We start from the raw sequence: 22,682 nt of genomic DNA on the forward strand, positions 1-22,682 counted from the left end.
TGACCTTAACATGTAGATGTGACGTGGAATTTGGTGTGTTTTGGTTCAGTTAAAACACTTTAAAAACGCCAAGTCATCAGTAGAGCAGGTGTTTAAATTACCTAATCAACCACCGCTGTGTTAGCTTAGCTAATAGCAGCGGTAGCTCATCTACTACAGCGATCACTTAATAGTAATCGCAAAATAAACATCAAGCCTAAAAACATAAACTGTAACGGACTGAATGTTCTGTTCTTTGAGTGGGAAATGTTTGAGTGTTTTTTGATGTGGAATCCTGATACATATGGTGGCATTATTGCCAGTTGCTTTGGCAACGAGTCTGCAAGAAAAAAGTGGTTTTGAGTTGTTCTTCACCGTTTTTTCTGCGTTATTTTCCTTTGCAGTTGCTCATTGCTTTAAATTAATAATATCTACATCTCCAGGTTGTCAGAGTTGTTCTACCGTGGCAGTGCAGCTACGGATGGCAAGTAAAAGCTCTCCATAGCGGCGCTGTGCACATGCATGAAATTTCTGGACATAAACAATAACATGCAATGGGTCCATATCTTCCTGAAAAGTGATTTGTAAGTTAGTTTTGTCTTATTTCAAGTGAACTAGGATATTTACAGTAGAAAATAAACCAAAATTAATTGGTAAGATTTTGTGTTTTTGCAGTGTATGAGGTTGAAAATATTTTTTAGCTTTTTCATGTCACTCTTACGTGTGCAACTTTGTCATTACGTGGGAATCGTTTCTGGTTTTGGTGTGTACTGGGAGCCCACCGTTTCCAGGGTGCTGGAAGGACGGGGAGAACTGCTTGGCGGTGACCCTCGCCATCCGACTCTCCTCGTGGGCTTTCTGCGCGGCTCCCACCGCCGCCTCTGCTTTGCCCTGCGCGTGAGCCGTCCTGAAACGCAGAAAACAATGAATACAGCAGCAGAAATGTTACAACATCCCAGGAAAAACGATGGCCCTTCTGGATAAACAAGTTTTATTTCAAATCAAAGGTTCCCAGGACCTTTTTTTGGAAGAGAAACAGGCCCACAGCATCACAGGGCCTCTGCTGTACTTATCAGTGGACATGAAGTGCTTTTCCAAACTGTCAGGGATGCCAATTACATTTGATTTCAGCAAAAGAATAATTTGTTTGTGCAGTTTTTTCTCTTTTCAAGCATTTTCAGGATAAGTTTCCACATTTTTCCAGCACTACACTTTGTAGATAACGATAATACAAATTAGCTAGAGAGGACACTGTAATATTACATAATTTATTATGGTCATTAATAATATCTAGTCTTTGCTGGAACAAAGTAAACTAAAATATAACATTTTATGTTTTGAAATTTCTCTTACTGGGCGTGTCGATAAACGTGGAGGCAGGTTAGTTTTTGTACTTTGACTTTCAGGAAAGTGATAGTGTATTTTTATTTAAACTGTTCATAGTCAATGGTGAACTGGAAGACATTTGAAATATCCAAAATAAATAAACAAAACAACAGATAAAATTAGTTATGAAATCTTTGTAAACAAAATTGTCCCTTAAAAAAATGAACTGGATGAGACCAAAACACTAGACTGAAGACTTTTATCATCCGGTTTTTGGTAGAAAGAGAGAAAAGAGAAAAACAACAAATCATGCAAATGGAAATTATTAAGCTTGCTTTAATTTATTGTGTGATTAACTGATTTATTGCTAATTGTGACAGGCATAGGCTTAAATGAACCAATAATCACAGTTTTCTTTTGCTCTTACAGAACAGACTTCATCTGTTTCTGGGTTTCATTGTTTATTCCAGGTGATAGTTATAATTTTATCACATTAGTTGAGCTAAAGAGGAGACATTTTTAACGCAGAGCTGAAATATGACGGTGAAGCTGCAGAAACCTTAAGTTGACTTTAATATCATAAAATAATTCCTCTCACTGAGTTTGATGTGTTTTAATGGCGGCTTTGCAGCATCTTTTTATGGTTTTGATTGTTTTTTATCACCCGCCTCAGGTTATTCTCTGATTACATCAAGCACACCTTTTGTCTCAATCGCAGCTTCATTCTCTCCACTCATCCATGCATCGTTTTCCCTTTCCTCTCTCTGTGGGCAGAAGCAGCCCTGATGCAGTGTTGCATGTCGATGGCTATTGATTTCCTTCCTCTCTGCCTCTGTGTGCCAAACCCAAACCGTACTCCACACCGCCGAGCATGAGAGCCTGTTGGCTGCTGGGCGGTGAGACGTAAAGGACATGAAGACGGTTCCTTTTTTTTTTAACAGAAATAATAAAGAACCGAACGCTTTGCATCCAGCCATGTATTAACACCAAATATTTGGGTTATTTAGCCAGTCATGAGAAAAAAAACAAACATGTAATTTCATTTTTCAAAGTCATATTTTCACCATGTTTTAACTTCATTAATAAATATCACAAATATTAAGCAAGCAAGTTAAATATTTAGTTTAAAGTTAATTATAATTAGGAGCTAATTCCTTAGTTTGTAGACTAAATGTTTATCTCCCTAATTCAATATTTAGTTTAAAACGGTGATCTTTATTAATGAAGGAATAACATGGTGAAAATATGACTTTGAAAAATAATTATTTTTTTTGTCTTATGACAGTCTAACTATATTTAGTTTGGAGTGTAATATTTAGCTTGCTAATTAAATATTTGCTGTTAAATTGTCGCTGTGTAACTTTACAAATATCAAACCAGCCATGCTCTCACTCTCAGTAATTAGTTCATTAAAAATCTTTTTTTTTTTTTGCCTCTGATGGAAATTTGTAAAACTGCAAGTTATAGAGACAAAAAACAAAGGATTTATTGTCGCCCCTCCTCCCCCAACATGTTTCTGCTTGTGAAACAGAACATGTTCGGATAAAATGTTGATTACAAAATATCGCTTCGTGTCCAAAAGCCAAAGGAAGAAAAGAAAACAGATCTACAGATGGAGAGCAGGAGGAAAAAAGAAGCGATGCTGAGAGGTGATGGAGAGATGATGCAGAGTGCAGAGTTAAAAGGTGTTTAACTTGAATGAATCACAGCCTGCCTAATTGTGAGACAGCGTAATTACAGCGCTGTCCAGCAGGCTGTCAACCTCTGCATTAAAGCAAAATTAGAGGGGAGGACGAGGACAGGCCGTTATGTCTTCATCATGACTCAGTTTTCTTTGACACAACAGACATTTTGGAGACTCAGTTTGCTTCTTAACAAGGAGAACAAAGGTTACAATAGTTCTGAGTTTTTCATTATAGTTTAGTTGTATTTAGATATGACTTTTTATTTGTCTAATTCTGTTAGTTTAATTAATTTTTAGAGTGAGTTTACACTCCATATTCCTCCTGGTGGCGCCTGTGGAAATGTGCAAAATGGCGACAGCAAAAGTTGGGAGAAAAAACCAAAGTCGGTTAGTCAGCACTAATTGAATATATTTTTTTGAAAATGTCATTTTCTGTTGAGTATTCACTGATGTACACAATTCAATACTTGAATTTTACTGGACAGTAAATTGTCCCAGAAGTTATTGCAATAAACGATAATATTGTTGTTTTGAAACCATTTTAAGTAATATAACAGTAATGGCACAACAATGCAAGAACACATTCACAAAGACCAATAACCTTTAAATTATAATGAACGTGTAACACTGGCAATGGAAGACATTTAAAAACCCGACATTTTTCATTGAAGCCTTTTTAAAAATAAAATATTAGAAATACATTGAAATATGCAAATAAACAAATGATTCAATCCCTTTTTAAAATAAGAAAATAAACAGTTTATTGCTTAAAATGCAACATCATAGCATTCCCTGGTTGTACGCCTGATCATCTGTAGCACAGGATGAATCTGCGGATAAAATCTTTCTCAAAAGCTCAGCCCTTTTTCCTCGAATTCATATCAATACACTGTAGAGCTGATCTGTTAATATTTTTGGATTAACTGATGCTTAAGAGGAGATTTGTCTTTCACACATTTTCAACCAGCTGAAGCTAAAACTACCATTAGAGCAGTTCTAGGTAGAACATATTTACAAACTGTTTTTTATCTTAAATGGAAAGTGTATGAATTTTTCATAAAGTTTTGGCTTAATTATGAATATGTCATTTTTTAGCTAATGGCATTTTTTGTGTCCAGTTAGTGATTAGTCGAATACTAAATTAGTTGACATTTATATCAATAACCAATATGATTAATTGTTTCAGTTAAATTCTAACTTCTGATGGCCTACAGGAAAAAATGCAATGAAATCTTTCTTGAAATGTGCTGCTGCTCACTTCTAAGAAAACAATAAATAGCCACAAAAAAACATTTAAAAAATATTTGTTCATGCATAATTACAATGCTTTTTGTTTAATTGTTTGTGAAACTTTTACACAGTGCTGCTTATTGTGAATTGTTTTTAAGTTTTCAAATTAGATTTGAAGACACACAGGTTTATGTATTTTTTTCTTCATTGATTAATGGCCCTTATGGTCTTCCGTACGCTTCAGTTTTCATGCTAAATGTGAATTTGTTTTCTCTGAATCACAAGACATTTCTAAAATAGATCAGTGGGGCATGGATTAGCACTGAATGAACAAGCAGGGAGATCGATGCCAAGAGAGACAAGCGAGAAAAACAAAGGCTGAGAGACAAAACAAAGACGGGACAGAAGAGAGAGCGCAGCGAGCCGAAGAGAAAGTCTAATCCAGGCCTCACGTGCTAAGCTCCTCCATCATCTCTGCCATCGCTCTGAAGCAGCTGATGATGAGGACGATGATTCATATCTCACTGGGCCTTCCGGTTTGCATCACCGCTAATCATTCGTGCGTTCAGTCAAGTTGTGGAGAAGTAAATCTGTTGACACACCAGGCTGATATGCTCCCTTTTCTGGGAGGCGTACAAGGAAACCAGTTGATTTCTGCTTTGAAGATTATCTTAAAGGTGGCCTATTATTCTTCCTTGAACAGGTTAGGATAAGTTTGTAGCCTATACAAAACAAGTTCATTAAATTTTTTTCACAAAGATCATTCTTTGATGATGAGATTTTAGTTTGCTCAGTTCAGAGCTCCTTTCAGAATGAAATGTTTTAGGGTCTCTGTCACTTTAAAGTCAAATATTCTGCTGCTGGCCACACCCTCTAACTCAATGTTTACACTCACTTAAAAATAGCTGCAAACAGATGCACTATTATACAAATGTGCAGCGCACTGTAAAGTGCATTTAGCTGTGAAACCAGCTGACCAAAAGTCCTGGAACTCAGACTAGGTTGCTAGGTAACAGGTGGAGTTCCGCTGGGGTTGCTAGGTGATGGCACATTCTGCAGGTTTTTGAAACATCTCATATTCCAGGACAAACATTAAGTTATTGCCAAAAAAAACCCAGGTGTTTTTTTTTTCAAAACTCTGCTGCTGTTTTTGGAAACGGTAGAGACCCAAAGGTCTGCTTTCTGTGTTGCCAGATTTGTCTGCTTTTGAACACATTTGGCTGGAAAACCAGCTTCAAATTCAAATTCAAAAGGACTTTGTTGATCCCAAAGAGAAATTACATGCTGTTGTAACTCATATTACCATATTTGGGAGGGTAGTTAAAAGTTGACAGGTTTCTTGAAAAGTTTCAGAGAAAAGTTCTTACAAAATAGTTGCCATTGTGTGGCAGAAAAGCACATTTCTTTTTTTTAATAAAATGCTGCGTTATCGCACTTATTAGTTCAATTAATGTTGAAATCTCTCCAAGATGACATCAATGATTAGTGACTGGTTAATCAAGTGTCACTGTGTAGTAGCATGTTAAATCAGAAATCCCAGGGCAGCAAGATGAACATATCAACACAAAAAACTAAGGTTTGATTGAGTCAAGTCCTTTTTGCAGTCCCAGTGGGATCTGGTTCTAGTCAGAATATTACAAAGGACAACCAAAAATCTCATGGATTGTATTTAAGATTGATTGGTTAAGATTTGTGCTAATTATTTTTTGGCGTTGTGCAGATTTTACATTGATTTTGGGTTGGAAACTGTCAAATCTGGCAACCCTGTCCCCTTCTAAGCTGGAGTTATATTTCAGAAAATGTATGTTTATTAAAGCAACGTCCTGTTATGGGATGCAAACAGAGTGAATGTAGCAGTGACTCTGTGTGCGCGCGTGTGTGTGTGTGTGTGTGTGTGTGTGTGTGTGTGTGTGTGTGTGTGTGTGTGTGTGTGTGTGTGTGTGTGTGTGTGTGTGTGTGTGTGTGTGTGTGTGTGTGTGTGTGTGTGTGTTGGGCTCCAGGCGAGCTGATGAAACGAGGTCACAGAATTACAGCGAGAGGCTCCGTCCACAAAGCACAGTGAGTCACTGGTGTGTTTATCTGGTTTTCACTGATCACAGGTAGCCTAGTGACACATCGGTTACATCAGCACATGTGACTGCGCTAACGAGGGCACATCAGCCGGCGAGTGCGCAAATAAATCCTGGATTTACTGTAACATCAGGCATGCGGACGGCAGATTCAATCCCACCAGGTCCTGACTCAACCTTTACCTCCGACCTCCCCGCTCAGGTTGCAGAAACATCCCAAAAACTGGCAACGCTAGAAACACGCCCCATATCTAGGAAGTAAGCCAGATCCTCCTTGAACCAGTTTTCCTAAGTGCTTTCACTTTGCTCCGAGAAAGAGAATTGCAGCAATTATCCTGTGACTGTTTCACCTCTCAGGGTTTCTCCTGGAGTTCCTCAAGGAAATACCCTGCTGCTCTGTTCTGGGACATTCATGCTGAAGCTGTATGGCGCTGCAGGAATCTGGGTTAGATGTTTCTGTTGATGAGTGTGTGTGTGTGTGTGTGTGTGTGTGTGTGTGTGTGTGTGTGTGTGTGTGTGTGTGTGTGTGTGTGTGTGTGTGTGTGTGTGTGTGTGTGTGTGTGTGTGTGTGTGTGTGTGTGTGTGTGTGTGTAAGAGAGTGGAGAGCCAGGCCAGGCTAAAAGTGTATGCAGAGCAGGGTTATTCTGGAGGGAGAGAGTCTGATCTACTCCATCATTCTTCACATCAGGAACCTGAGTTTGTACACTACAGTAAAATTCAAGCACTTTTCGAGTTTTTAGAAGGTTTGTTTTCAAACCTTTCCAGAACCACACTGTGGTATGACATCATATGAGGGCAACTGCAGTTAGACAATAAGGAGGAGTAAAAATCAGACGCACCTCAGAATAGGAGGAAAAGAGGAGCCTGTGGAGCTACAATAATGAGGAATTCAAATCAAATGATCACAGTTCCATTTTAAATAGACCAGAGCTGAATGATTTACATGTGAAAAAGTCTCTATGATATGTCCACTTTAAGGAAACCAGCTGGTGGAACATGGCTAATGTAGCCATTAAGGGACGGAAATAATCAGCCAGAATACTCAGTTAGGCTGTGCAACCATACAGGTGTACCTAATAAAGTGGCAGGAAAGTGAATATGTCCCAGCTTGCCTCACAGACCAAGTGAGGACATAAAATGTCTCATCGTCCTCTGTTTCCATCTCCAACTTCACAAACTTTCTAGGTTTGAGTTTATGTGCAAAACTGGCAACAAAGTGACATCCTACTTTAAACAAGGACACTGTCTGTCCCCAGAAATATGCCACGGCTTTTTTTCTCTTTCTCATGACCCTGTCCTCATAATATCACAGCAATGTCTCCCTCAGCAGTCAGAAACTGAGGTTTAACAGGATTAACGGCAGTGCATATGAATGTGAAAATGTCATATCTGTGAGAAAGAAACGAAGCTGAGTGATGAGATAAAACAGAAACATAGTTGCTATAGAAAGTGACTGATATGATTTGTTTGTTAAATTTTTTTTGTCTTTGTTGCATTAGCTCTTTTCTAGAAAATCGCCTCTCATAGTGGCAGCATGTTGGAGTAACGCTCTTGTGTTTTCTCCCTCTGGTTTTGGATGCTGTGCAGCTGCAATTTCTGCTCTTACTTTCCCACTTTCGGACAGCTAAAATGGTGCGTAACCATGACAACAAGGTTTTTTCACAACTGGTGCCTCCTGACAAGCTCAAATAACTCCTGAACTATGACCCCCAAATCCCAGACAAGTTGAAGTTCATCTCTTCTATCAATCATAACGGGTAGAGACTTCAAGAGGAGTGGCAAAAGCAAATGAGGTAGATTAGCATGCTTGCTAGCAACCGATGGTTCATCCAGGACATATTGTCTCTGCTTCCTGGATATTGAACAGTTAGCGTGTCATGACGGTCATGACAGTGTCATAAAGCAACAGTCTTCAGTCAGAGGCCTCTTCTGATTCGCTGCAACACTGACTGCTACTGGAGATCCTTCCTACCCACAGCATCACTATCCACAGTGACTCTTTGAAGATTCTTAGAGGAAATGAGTGATGACAACATTTAATTTTCCTTTGGGACAAATAAATTATTGTTGAATTGAATTATATATGCCAAGCCTTGGACTGAAATCTTCAAAAATAAAAAGTGATCGGAGCTCGTTCATTTCATCTTCAGACACTGCAAAAACACAAAATCTTATCCAGTATTTTAGTTTCTAGTGCAAATATCTTAGCACACTTATAAGTAACTTCTCACCAAGATATATGAGTTTGTTTTAAGTAAATCATTTGAAAAATGAAAAAGCTTGTTTCATTGACAGATTATTTCACTAAAAACATGAAAAAAATCTTGTTATAAGTGAAATAATCTGCCAATGAAACTACTACTTTTTCCATTAATATTAAGGATTAAATTAGTTTTGTCTTATTTCAAGTTTATGAACATATTTGCACTTGAAACTAAACCAAAACGTCTTGATAAGATTTTGTGTTTTTGCAGTTCAATCGTGTTCAGCAGAATAACATTCCTCAGAGTTTTTTTTATTATACTTCTTGTTTTTGTGATGTTTAAATTTCTCTGAGAACTTTCGTTCTGTCTGCATCTTCATTCTGCACTCCTGAATCTTTTCACACACCGACTCCATGACCACGAGGTCAGAAATGCTACACATTATTACAATTGATCTGCTCCAAGGTCAAATGCTAATCCGATAGAGGAGCTAACCCACTTTCAGACAGAAGCTTCACTCACCGTCTCCGACTGCTGTCGCACTTTCAAAAAACTTCTCCTTCTGTTTTTTCCTCCTTAGAAGTGAAAAAATCTGCCAGGAGGACTAGTACTTTTTCAAAAAATATTAAGGAATTATTAACTTACAACAAGCTACTATTTCTTGATAAAACATTACTTATAAGTTAGTTTTTTTCTTATTTTAAGTGTAATAAGATATTTGCAACAAGACCAAAAATACTTTGCAAAGATTTTTTTGTTTTTGCAGTCTAGTACAAATGTAGTACAGATACTTTATATAAAATGTAGTGGAGTAAAAGTCGAAAGTACCCAAGAGAAAATCTACTCCAGTAAAGTATAGATACATGAAAAATGTACTTAAGTACAGTAACAAAGTACTTGATGAAAAAGTATTCAGTCTCTCCGGCTACAATTAAAGCTGGATCTATATTGGTATAAATCAATAATACATATTGCAATAGACACATGATCAATATCAATATATAACATGTCTGAATATATAAAATAGTCACTGAACTCTGATCCAAAACCGCACGGCATTCTGGGGGTTGTAGGCAAAAGAAACGCTTTTGATGAGCAACTATGGCATCAACTAACTCACTTGCTCTTTGGTTACTTAGCAACAACCTGTTGAGTAACTTGTAGCAGCGGTTTAAAGTTTCGACACTGTGCCTCAAACTGCTAAAAATAAAAAACAACAGCGGAGAGAAAACCGTAGACAGAAAAGGAAAGGTCACGGCCAACAGTTTGGCAGGATTTCAGATTATTTAAATAAAAATCCAATCTCTAATTATCAATATCGACCGATATGAAATGCTTATATCGTGATATGTTTTTCATCCATATCGTTCCGCCCTGGTTATGCTTTAAAGCCAACTCACTAACAAAGTTTCTGCATCATAGCCTGACCTCAACAACAGTCTGAATGCCTTCGATGCCACCAGGCTTCAATATTAATATGAATCTTTAACTTTAGGTTCTGGGACAGTAAATTAATTCCTCCTCTAAGTCCTAAAACTCAAACTTGAGCCTCATATCTCACCCTGAAGCTGTTAGCCGCTGTGAAGCAGGTCAGGACAGAGCCATTAACCCCGGATGTGCTCAGAGTTTAGCTAAATGGGAACAGGCTCCAGTTTCCTGCACCGTCTCGCTTCGATTGCCGCCTCAACCCTCCTTAACCTCTCAACCCAGTTTAACCCCGAGCCTGATCTTATTCTGTCACTGATTCAAAATATAAAACGAAATGGAAGAAACATGATCCAGGAAGCTGCAGGACTGTTTCCTCTCAATCAGGACGCTGCAATTAGCTTAGCTTCGCTAACAAGTAAGTGTTCAAGGTAAACATGGAGGACAGAATTAAAGTAAAAAGGACTATTGTGACAATTAATTGATTAATCAGATTAAAAAAATAAGCCCTTTTAATACAATATTAGAAATATATTAAGACATAAAAATAAACAATTATATTCATGTTTTAAATGAGAAAATAAACATATCAACCGCCTGACTTAGCATGAATACAGTGCAGGGCCGATGTGTTGATTAATCTTTGGATTAACTAATTAATAACTGGATGCAGAAGTTCCTTAATAGAAAATATTTTTAAATTTATTTTACAGAATTTGAACCGGATTAAGTTAAAACTGCCACCTGAAGAGTTCTGGGTAGAATATATTTACAGATAAAGATGTTTTTTTTAATTTTAAATACAACATTTGTATACATTTTGTACAGTTTTGGCTTAATTTCTGCTCTGACTGTGTTGTTTTTTCAGTAAATGGACAGTAAACAATTAATCGACTGCTAAATTAGTTGATGATTATTTCACTAATCAACTTATGTATATTTTAAATGGTTCTGTTTCATTATAATGGTGTATTTCTAGAGATTTGTGATTAATGAAGTTATAAGTGTAAAAGGACACAAATATTAAAGTTCACAGCGTATCTTTAACTTAAATTCACTGTTAATAACTTGCTATGAGAATAAACTTCAAAGATTGGCCAGTAAGGAGTAAGTAGTAATCTGATTCATAAAATCACTTGCTTTTGTTCTTTTATGAAAATACTGACAAAGTTTTGGTTGAATCCACATTTCTTTCCCGACGTCGCTGCAGCTGCATGAGAAACCTTGATTTTCCCAAAGAGCAGGTTTTAGTAAAAGCTGGGCGTGCGTTCAGTCTTGTTGGTGATTTTTTAAAGTTGTGCTACAGAACGTTGTGTTGTGCACATAATCATTTCTGCATGTGCTCAGATTTAAAAGGGTACACCGCATGCTCAACCGAAACGGCTATAACAAATATTCACGGACCATTACAGCTCTACTGATTAGCAATGCGACACTCGCAAATGGCAGCTTTACATTTTTCACTTATTTGTTAATATAATCAAAATAGACGGCAATAAAAACGTTGCTTTGACTTATTATTGACAAAATACTTGAAGAAATAGCAGCTTTGGACTTTTTGAGTCATATTATTTCAGTTTGGCTTGAAGGCAAGAATTTCTACAAAATGTACACTTTGCAAAAAGATTCCATGCTTTTTCTTAATTTAAATTTCTGGGGGAAATGGGCGTGGCCAACAGACAGAGGGGCGTGGCCAAGTTATTAGTAACAAATCTTGCTGATGAGCAGAGGGGGTTAAGAGGGAGAAGCATTGCTGCCAACTTAGTGACTTTGTTGCAATATTTAGTAACTTTTGAGATCCTCTAGTGTCTTTTTCAAAAAAGTGATTGGTAACAAATCTTGCGACATTTTTCTGTAATCGGAAACTACGGCTGCGAACACAAGAAAGCACCAGTTGCTAAGGTATGCTAAGGCTAGTTAGCATGGCCACAGATAATGGCAGAAAAATGGTTTTCCTGTAATGTGTCTCTGCCATTAGCACATTTAGCAGCGCATTTACAAGGATGATTGACAGCACTCAGGCCCTCCTTCTGGCTCTGATTGGTTCTTCAGGCAGCAAAGGCAGTTCAGGAAAGAGGTGGAGGAGATCAATCTCTTCACAGATTATCCATCTCGTTTTATTTTGTCAGAACATAGTGACAGTTCTAACAAATATGTAAAAAACTTATTTTTATAAAAGTTATATTCTGCAGCTTTAACACAGAGCTGCGTGACAGACATCAACCAAGCTGCAGAATTGTAGAACTGCATTCTATATTCCAGAGTTAAACAAATGTAAACAAAATGTCACAAAGAGATGTCAAGGATCAATTTATACAATTTATCTGCAAAAAAAATAAATAAAAAATTTAGGTTGAAGTTCAACAAATTGTGGCGGTATATAATTGTACCATGTGCTATGTGGATGTTATGGTGTATTTTTATTGCCGTTTTTTTCATGTTATGTATTCATTTGCAAAGCAAATTGCCCCTTGAAAGACAATAAAGTTATTTGATCTGAAAGGTAGAAGCATTTCTAGATGCTTGTGGTGTTCCTCTAGTGAAGAGCATCGGACCTGAACAGCAGGATTTGGTCCCATCGTCGTTATTTTACAGTAAAATCTTTAAACTAAAATGATTTTCTGAGGATTTGCCTTTGAGAACCAGAACCAGTCGGACCTCCTACCTGGACAGAGCGATCTCGGCCTTCTGCCGGGCGATGTCCGCCGCCTTCTGGGCCCCCTCCACGGCTCGGTCCACCTTCTCCCGGATTTTGCTGGCGCGGAGTGGGATCAGGTTCTTCCGCTTGCCGCTCACCAGGATGTTCTGCTTGTACTTCCCTTCCTCCTTGGTGCCGTCGGGGAACGTGGTGCAGCCGTAGCCGTGCCGCTTGTTGCTCAGCCACTCGCCCTCGTACTGCAACCCGTCGGACCGCCGACTCACGCCGAATCCCGTCCGCTTGTCGTTCTTCCACTCCCCGCAGTACGTCTCCGTCGCTGTAGCGTCAACGTCGTCGTCCGCGACCGCCAGCTCCGCGTCTGCGTCTCCAAGGCTGGAAAGGGTAAAGGTCGCAACGGTTTATGTTTTTATTTTAAAACTATTTCTTATCTGGGAAAACAAATACATTTATCCACACAGGGCTGGCCCAAACCTTTCTGGGGCCCTGAGCAGGTTTTCATTTGGGCCCCCCATAGCAACATGTCAACACTAGATGCTTCATCAATCCTAAACGGCTCCATCTGTGTCACAATAACAGATTTTGCTGGGAGAGAAATCGTCTCAAAAGTTACTGCGATAAATGATAATGTTGTTTTGTGACCATTTTCAAGTAATATAATTGTAAGGGCAAAATAATGCCAGAGCACATTCTCAAAAATTAATAAACGCTAAATTCTAACAAACATTTACCACTGGAACTGGAAGACATTTTAAATATCCAAACTGCGAGTGCAGCAAGCTCTCACTAGTGAAGCCCCTTAAAGCTCTTTCGTACGCGACACATTTCTTCTAAACAAAAAAAGGTCTTGAATCCGACGGTTGTCTTTAAATCTTTACTGAACTTAAAAGAAAAAGAAAAATAACAAACAGATTCAAAACAAATAGAAAGTGACGGTCAAAAGATTGTGTTCTACAATGAACAAGTACTTTCATCTTTCCCTTTATCTAAGAATTATTTTTAATGAAGAGGTTTTGTATAGACCATAGACCTGTCCTGTTCTATTCAAGGAAGCACAATAAGTCACTTATCAAATTATGTGTGGATATAAAATTTACCACCAGTTCCTAATAAATGCATTTTTACTCTGAATAAAATGTCACCTGTAATTCCAGGTATTTAATGGTTTTAGTTACTGATTCAGGTTACCTGATGGTGGAGTTGATGTCCGATGCAGCCGAGGAGACGGTGCTCATCCCAGCCTCGCTCCGAAACGAGCTCTGTTTGGACCTCTGCGACGCCAGAGAGCTCCTGGACTCGGACTTCCTGAGCTTAAGGCCAGACAGGATGGACCTCCGGAACAATCCTCCTTTCCTCTTCCCCTTCAGCAGCTCCGCCTCGCTGTGCGCCGTCAACACGAAGCCTCCACGGGACACCGCTGGGCTGCTGCCGCTGCTGCCCGTGCTGCACATGGAGACGCTGGTGGTCAGAGTTCCCGGAACCGTGGGCGGGCCCGGAACCAGGGCGCCCGTTCGGTCCAGCAGAGCAGTTCCATTGCTGTGCTCCGAACCAGAACGGAGAGAGTTTATGGAGGTGCGTAAAGGAGAGCGGATGACGGCCGCCATGCCGTATGGAACGCTCTGCCGGACGCCGTAGCCGTGACGCATCCCTCCGACCCACTGACCCTGAAATGTTCCTGGAGGAACAGAGCAGAACGAACACGGGTCAGATGCTAAAATACAACCAGAACACATGAAACAGAACTGTAATAAACAGGATGGAAACCTCAGACTAGCCGTGTTTCCATCACATTTTTATGTGCATTTTGAAGTACCACAGTGAGACTACGGCTTATTAGGGCCGTTGTACATGGAACTAAATTTTCGCCAAAAAAACAAAGAAATTTTGAAATTAAGCTGAGAAATGTTTCCGAAAAACAAAAAAAATTCTACATTTGAATTACAAGTAAAACAAATTGCTAACAAGATTGAGAAGTTTTTAGTTTAAAATGTCTAGCAAAAATTAGGGACTTTCTATATTTGAAAAATTTAACATTTGCAAGAAAAATCTGAAATTTTGAGACTAGTCTCAAACATTTTCTAGAATAAACGTGGAAATGTATATTTAACAAGTTTAAAAGAAAATAGATCTTTATACTCTGAAATATTTTTGTTTTATTTCTAAAATATTTCTGAGGTTAATCTCAAAATTTCCAAGTTTTTTGGTGCAAAGTTTAAACTTTTGAGCTTTTAAAAGTCAAAATTTCAGAATATTTTCGAGCACATTTAAAAAAAATGTTTATACAAAATTTCTGCGATTTATCTCAAAATGTTTTGGCTGAAATTTAATCACTTTTTTTTTTCCTTTTCTAGTAGTTTGAAGTTTGAAAAAAGCGACTAGCCACCAATGTAACCAACCAAGATGTTCCGTTGTAACCAGTAAGAAAATGCAACTGCAGTAGCCAGCATTCAACCTAAAGAGGGCAGCACTGAGGCAGTTCTAGGCAAAATATTGCAGAACTAAACAAATTGTCACTAATTTGCACACAAAGACAGCACAAAAACAAAAAAGAAAATAAAGGCATAAAATCACTTAAAACAAAAATAAAGTTATTGGTGCAATAAAACACATTAAATATACTGGCTTTAATTAAAAAAAACAAGCAAAACCAAAGTTTGTAACAAAGAAAAGAATATTGTGAGTTTGTCAGGAGAAACAAAGCATCTCGTTTATTTTATGATCATTAAATTAATCTGAATATTTTTTGATTATTATGTGTAAGCTGAATTTTTTCAGATTTCTTTGTAAAGTTTAGAAGTTCCTGTCATCACACTCCCTTCATTCATATCATTCCTGCTGCAGAACAATCCCTGCATCTCAGAGTTGCTGGAAAGTAGGCCATCAGAATGTGTGTGTACGTGTGTGTGGGTGTGTGTGCGTGTGTGTGTGTGTGTGTGTGTGTGTGTGTGTGTGTGTGTGTGTGTGTGTGTGTGTGTCTGTGTGTTTCCAGCTTTCCTCTCTCACACATTCTCCAGCGGAAGTGTGTGTTCCAATCGGAGAGCAAGCGATCCATCCCGCCCGCCTGCCCGACCCCTCTGATGTAACAGCACTCTGATTCATTCTGGAGCAAACGCACGACTACATGCCCATATAAGGACTGCTTCCACGTCCTGCGTCTGCATTGCAAACAAACGGCTCCCTGCTGGGCCCGAGGGTCAGGGAAAGCAGGAAGTGGTGAACGGAACCAAACTCACACACACCGATCCGCGCGCCAAGCGGTGCTAACTCCAAACCTGCCCCTGTCATCGGGAAGATCTGGCCCCATACCTGCACACACACACTAACACACACACACACTAGGACAGGGCCTGTGTCAGAGACAGATGGGCAACACATCTGGCCAGCCCTTTGTAATCATGTCAGCACACAGCTGTACGGCCATATGAGAGACGGATCAAAGAACGCACACTTGTACGTGAGCAACAGCTTAATGAGATTTTATCAAATGGATGCTTTACAGCTGGAGCAGAGCCAGCAGGAAGAGAAGAAGAAGAAGAATCAGGAAGAGGAGGAGAGCGCTGACTGTGCAGAAGGAAACCAGACGGGGAGCTAAGCAGAGTCCTGGATATTAAGAGACTGTCGACACGTTTTGTTCAAATAAAAACACTAAAATGAAGAAAAAGATCACACCTGATGCTGCAGCTGCATAAATATTTGACCATCAGGGTTTTTATTATGATGGTGTTTTACAAAGGGGAAAAAAGGAGGAAAAAATTTCTGCCAAAAAGTTTCAAGGTTAGTCTCATAAAGTGTGTAGAATTATTTTTGGTAAGTTCTGAGTTTCAGTAGTTGAAAATTTGCACCAAAAAATATGAAAGTTTGAAATTAATTTCAGAAATTTTCTAGGAAAAACATGAAAATTTCAGTTTCAAAATTTGAAAATTTTTAGAAATTTTGATCATATCAGAAATGTTTTAGAACAAATTGGACATTTTTGAGTTCGAAAACTCATAAATTTGCTCTAAATACCTGAGAAATGTTGTGATTAATCTCAAGTTAGACATTTTCAAGTTTCAAGAGTCAAACATTTTCTAGAAAAACTCACTCATCTTTATTCGCATTGATTACTCCAACAGCGTTTTCTGCCTACAAATCGACCCTCCAGCTGCAGCTGATCCAGAACGCTGCTGCTGGCGTTCTGACTAAAACCCGGAGGATAGAGCACATCACCCAGTTCTAAAGTCCCTCCACTGGCTCCCTGCAGCTCAGAGAATAAACTTTAAAATACTGTTGTTAGTTTATAAGTCACAGAACGGTTTAGCACCACAGTACATTAAAGATCTGCAGTTGTCATAGCAACCTTCCAGACCTCTCGGGTCTTCTGGTTCTGGTTCTGCTCTACATCCAGAACCAGAACCAAACGTGGAGAAGCAGCTTTCAGCTTCTATGGATCACAAATCTGGAACAAACTTCCAGAAAACTGCAAAACAGCTGAAACACTGAGTTTCATTAAATAAAGGCTGACAACCCACCAGTTTAGAGTTGTATTTGAAACATCATAAATGAAACATTAATCAACATATTAGATCTATAATGGTGGCACTGCTTGACAAAATATAATGTTAACTGGTTGACTGCGTCTTTTATGACTTTGTATTTTTGTGCTTTTATGATGCCTTGTTGCTGAAATGTGCTACACAAATAAACTTGATTGATTGATTATTTAAATAACAATATGCAGATGTGATGATTGGAAATATGACTGAACTTGTGAATTGTTTATCCAAAGGGCTTTTCTGCCCTCCTACAGTCAGGCTGTCCTGGGCGCCGCGGTGCTGCTGACTGCAGGACTTACAGCCGATCAGCTGCCAGCGGCGAGTGCAAACCAGGGAATACATGTGAGGCAGCGTGTGGGCCGATGTTGCTTCTTGAAAGCGTTTACAAGCCTGACTCTGAAACGTCGGAGTAAATGAAATATTTTCTGGTCGCTCTCCATGGTGCTGAAAAACCAGCAAGGAGCCGTTTCCCATCGCATTCAGGTCTGCTTACAGTTAGAGCGATGTGGCTTAAAAATAAAATCCAAGACTCGTTTCATACATGATCTGAGCTCCGATTTTAATCAGTTTCTGTTTCTCTGTTTCTTTTCTAAAAAAGAAATTACAAATAACTGAAAATATTTTCAAAAAGTGTTTTTTTTTCAATCAACCCCTCTGTGAGTTGTATGATGGACTATCAGGGCCAGTTTAATTACAACAAAATAATCATGACATTAGCAAAAATAACGACGCAATTTTACCATAAGAACACCATTAAATTTCTAGGAAAAAGTATTTTTAACGAGGAAAAATGTCAAAAATGTGCAGAAAAAAAATGAAATTTTGACAAATGTCTGAGGAAAACCTTTGAAACTGAGAAATGTCCAAGTTTTTTCTAGAAAATTTATGAGATTTTTTTTGATAGAAGTGTCCAACTTTTCAAACTCAGAAATTTTCAATTTATTTCTAGAAAATTTCTGAGATTAATCTTAAAATCTTTTAAAATTTTCTAGCAAATTTTGGACTTTTCAAACTCAGAAATTTCTAATTTTTTTCTAGAGAATTTTGGAGTTTTTTTTCTTGCCAATTTTCAACCTTACAAGCTATGAAAGTTTCTTGTTTTTTCTAGAAAATTAACTTAAATATTTCAGATTTTTTTTTTTTTGGCATAAATGTACTAACTGTTTTGTTTCTCCAGGGGTCCTAATACAACATTGTTTTTATATTTTACAGTAGGTTTGATTGAAATTCAAAGTCCAAATAAATAGAAGCTATAAAACCCGCTTGTCAAACAAGATGGCCGCCCTCTGAATTATGAAATCTCATGGAGCGCATTGATGAAAAAAATCCAGATCTTCAAAAGCCAAAATGTAATTAATCAATAAAATCGATTTATCGGCCAGCCTTTCTTACAGTTCTGCGGGGAAAATATGAATCTCCAAAATGAAACCTCTGATAGGACAGAAACGAGGCAGCCGTACATCTGGTTATCTTCTCTTTACAGCCGTGAACGCGTCACTGCTGCGCTGACGTAAAACAGACCTTTCCGATGTGACAAGGCTTCAACCTCTGGCCTGTACAGTTGTGAGGAGAATCCGCTTCGCAGCTCGCACGTCAAAACAATTTTCCTGATTTCTGCCTGGAGGCGCCAGCGGAAGGCGCTGCTAAGTCATACAGGCCTCAAACCAGGCGGCTGCGTCAGCCTGGTAGTCACACAAAAACACTGACAGCAATGAGATCAAGAATGCAGAAACACTGAAATGGTTGGATCACGTGCCAAACAACAAACACGCTTTCTGTCTGAGTTAAAAACTGTCTGAGGGTTTGTGTTTCACTCTGAGGATGGAAAACCTGTCAAATCTTCAAATATGGCTTTACTCTACACTTAAATTAAGATTTCATTCATCAAAACGCCTTCTGGTGACGCAACTTTGGAGTTCAGCCTCTTGTCAAACTTAGCACAGCGTTGTCAAAGCAGAGGCCACCAGGGGGCGCTGTGGGGCCCTCAGAAAGTTGGAGAAACGACGAAGAAAAAAAGACAAAAAAATAAATGGATCGCATAAACTTCTACACCTTTTTTCAACTTAGTTTTTGTTTTATATTATTCAATCATATTTTTAAATTAAATATAAGTTCAAATAATTGACTTAGATATTATTTCTGATGCTCATTTTCTGATTGGCTGCCAGGGAAATTCATTCAAACCAAAAGAACCTGACTACATAAACCATAAGAGCTGTGAGAATAAAATAAAATTTGATGTGAATAATATAAAATATTACATATTTTCTTATAATCAAATGTTGAAAATTTGCATTGTCTGGTAATAAAGTCATAGTATTTTATCTGATCAAATTTTATGCCACAGAACTACTGGCGTCTAAAATCAAACAATATGACTTAGCATTCATGCAAAATGAATGCAATAATTATTGAATAGTGAATAAAAACATTCTAAAAGTTGATGTTTCTGTACATATGCTGCAGCATTATCTGTAGATTTGCAGAAGTGGCATGGAGAATTTTGGAAACCTGTGATTTAAACAACCTCATGGGGACCAAGAAAAGTTTAAAGTTCAAAACTGAAGAAGCCATTTTAATGAGAGATGAATCTAAAGAAGTAGAACAAACATTTTAAATATCCAAAATAAATAAACAAAACGACAGAAACAACAAATAAAAAGAATTGAGTCTCTGGAAACAAAACTGTCCTTCAAGAAAAGGGTTTGTTGAGACCAAAGCGCCAGACTGAAGACTTTCATCATCCAGTTTTTGATAAAAAGAGAAAAACAATAAATTATGCAAAAGAAAATTAATGAGCTTGTTTTAATTTATCATGCAATTAGACTGACTTACTGACTTCTTCACCTTTAAGATATTAATAGTTTGTTAATCGGCCTTATCAGAATATTCTGGCCCAAAATGAAAATGAGTTTGACACCTCTGCTCCAAGGGGGGTGAAAAGTTAATAAAATGTAGCAACAAAGTTGATAGTAAGCAACAGTGTTTGGCCACACCCCACAGTGTCTCTTGGCTCCGCCCACTTTGGTGGAATTTTTCGAAACATTTGGGGGCGGGGCTTAGCTTTCACAGGACAGTCAGTTTAAATATAAAAAAGTTAAAACAGTTCAAGGGGTTTGAATAGCAACTTCAGCTTGGAAAAGAACAGAAAAGATGAAACATTTTCTTATTTTTACTGTCCAGCTCGCCGTGCGTCAGCAGAGGCAGAGGACACACTCCCAGGATAAAGATCTGGATTTGTTTAATGTTTCAGACTGCTCTGCTAATCCTCACTACAAACACCAAACCGCCGTTACATAAGCTGAGCCCTGCAGAGGAGCAGCAGCGGTAGTAGACGAGGCGCGGATTACAACTGGAAAACAAGGACGTCACAACAGAGTCCAAATAACTTTCAGGTTGTCGAACTTCAGCGCTTTTCGCAAAAAATTGATAAAACATCAGATAGTAAGGATTCAAATTCTTCAGTTTTTTTCATTCTTATTCATTTATGGATCATCTTCGAACCAGAAAACATTACTGTGTGATTGAACAACGCTTGCTGGGTGCGTAGATAAATGTGTTGTTGTGACAAACTGTGGCTGACCACTGAAAAGAGGGAAGGTCAGTGTGAAGCTAAACCTCGGTTTGAGACTTTTATCCGTTTAAGAGCTTTTCCATTGGCCTTTTTTTTCTGTCTGAGTCTCACAGATTTCTGTTTAGGGATTAAAAATCTACTCTGAAATTTCATGAAAAAGACCCACAAAAACAGTCAGTCCCGTATATGTTGCTTAAAGTAAGAAGATTAAGATTCAGATTAAGATTCCCTCCATAAACGAGGGCGATGAAATCTGCTAACAGAAACACTAACACTTTATTTCTGAGGAAATAAAATCTTTTATTCAGACAGTATTTCTCAAAGTCAGCATCCCTGTTGGCAGCTTCTGCATTATTAATTTTTTTGGCCAATTGCTGCGTTTCATTTGGTGCAAACTGCATTTTGCTGGAGCAGCTTGATGCTGATAAGAGTAAAATATGTTGCATCACCAAAAACACATGACAGAAAAAGTGCAATCCGCTTATAAAGCTGCTGCTGGAGCCAAAGCTTTTTAAACTTTTTAAAAATAAAAGTAGAAATATAACAATTTAATTACTAATAAATTATGAATGAAAATGTCCCAAAAATATGTATATTACTGCTGTATAACAATTGTAGCAATAATAAATACATAAATTAATGTATATAAATAAGTTTATTTTTATGAAAATTGTTTTGATTTTTTGTAGTTTTTACTCAACTACTGTTCTGATTGTGTTGAACTTTCAGCAAATTGTCTTTTTAAAGCCTTCAGTTTACAGTTAATTGACTACTACAATAGTTAACAATTCTTTCAATAATTGATTCATTGGGATTAATTCGATGAATTATTTCAGCCCTACATTGGATTTTGTTCTGCATTTATTTACCAGTATTACGTCATTTTAATAATTATTTAAGAACACCGATATGACTAGTTCTTTTTTATTTTACATTTTATAAATTAAATTCATTTACTTTAATAATCATTTTGTACTTGATATTTATGTAACTATAACCTGTTTTGGGATAATATAGTTGTAAATAATATAATAATGGTTGTAGAGGAGAATAAAGTTAAAAGCAGTCCCGGTAGACGAACTCCTGGTGTTTATCATTAATGTGGAAACTGTATGGAAAGCACAAAGGTTAACTACCGGAAATGTGCCAATTTCCTGGAGTTGACGATCTGATCTGTACCAGGTAAAGTGGTTAAGAGGATAAACTGGTGAAGAATAAAGGAATTAGTCATCATTCAGACCGAGAAGGAGCTGTGACGGCATCGTCAGGGGGAATATTTTAAGAAACGGACTGAGGTCAGAACTAAACACCCAAAGCAGTTACACACACAGATCTCCGCATTTCCTCTAAATTTTACTCTTCTTCAGTTTTCCAACTATCTCTTTGCTTTTTGCTGGAACATCAAGATTTTAACTATCTGAGAAGCTTCAGTCTAAGTGATGCAACAGCAAGCAGTTCTGAGGAAGTGCTGATGTGCAGCAAATTAAATGCAACAGGCGTTAAAGACAGATGTTCAGGGGACGGGAAAAAGGTAGAAATGTTAAAATATACAGTAAAATTGGTTTCCTAGGATATACCAATACTGTCCATCCTGGCTAAAACTTCCTGTTAACTAAAACGACTGAACCATCTCAACCTCCCAACTTTTAACCCAAACAACCTGACACATATTCAGTTTAATCCTGTCCCTAACTATGTAAATTTAATCTAAATTATCCACAAGACTTCTAGGCAAATATTCTGTGGATTGATGAGACAAAATTGAAAACTTTTTGGAGGCGAGCGTTATATCTGGTGTAAAATTCACAAGCTGTGTTTCCATCAAAGTTTTTTTTATGCATTTTATGTATTTTGAAGTGTTGCATCAGAAGAAGTTAATGGAAACAGTAAAATTCTAAATAACTTAAAGTTTTTATGCTAATGCAGTTTTTGGCTTTCCTGAAAAAGAGTTAATGCACTGAAAGGGAGATGGAAACGCATATGATGAATAAACTATGACA

General features: G+C 37.8%; 1 protein-coding gene across 1 annotated transcript in view; it reads right to left on the bottom strand.

Annotated features, from left to right (window-relative positions):
• Positions 1–22,682, bottom strand: part of jph3 (junctophilin 3) — a 39,699-nt gene that overhangs the window by 11,046 nt on the left and 5,971 nt on the right. The window contains exons 2-4 of the mRNA XM_005795774.2: positions 13,762–14,248; positions 12,583–12,948; positions 762–886 (exon numbers count right to left, since the gene is read on the bottom strand). Coding sequence (XP_005795831.1) covers positions 762–886; positions 12,583–12,948; positions 13,762–14,248 — 978 coding nt within the window. The remainder of the gene's footprint in view (positions 1–761; positions 887–12,582; positions 12,949–13,761; positions 14,249–22,682) is intronic.

Source organism: Xiphophorus maculatus, chromosome 2 (assembly GCF_002775205.1).
Source record: "Xiphophorus maculatus strain JP 163 A chromosome 2, X_maculatus-5.0-male, whole genome shotgun sequence".
Taxonomy (NCBI): domain Eukaryota; kingdom Metazoa; phylum Chordata; class Actinopteri; order Cyprinodontiformes; family Poeciliidae; genus Xiphophorus; species Xiphophorus maculatus.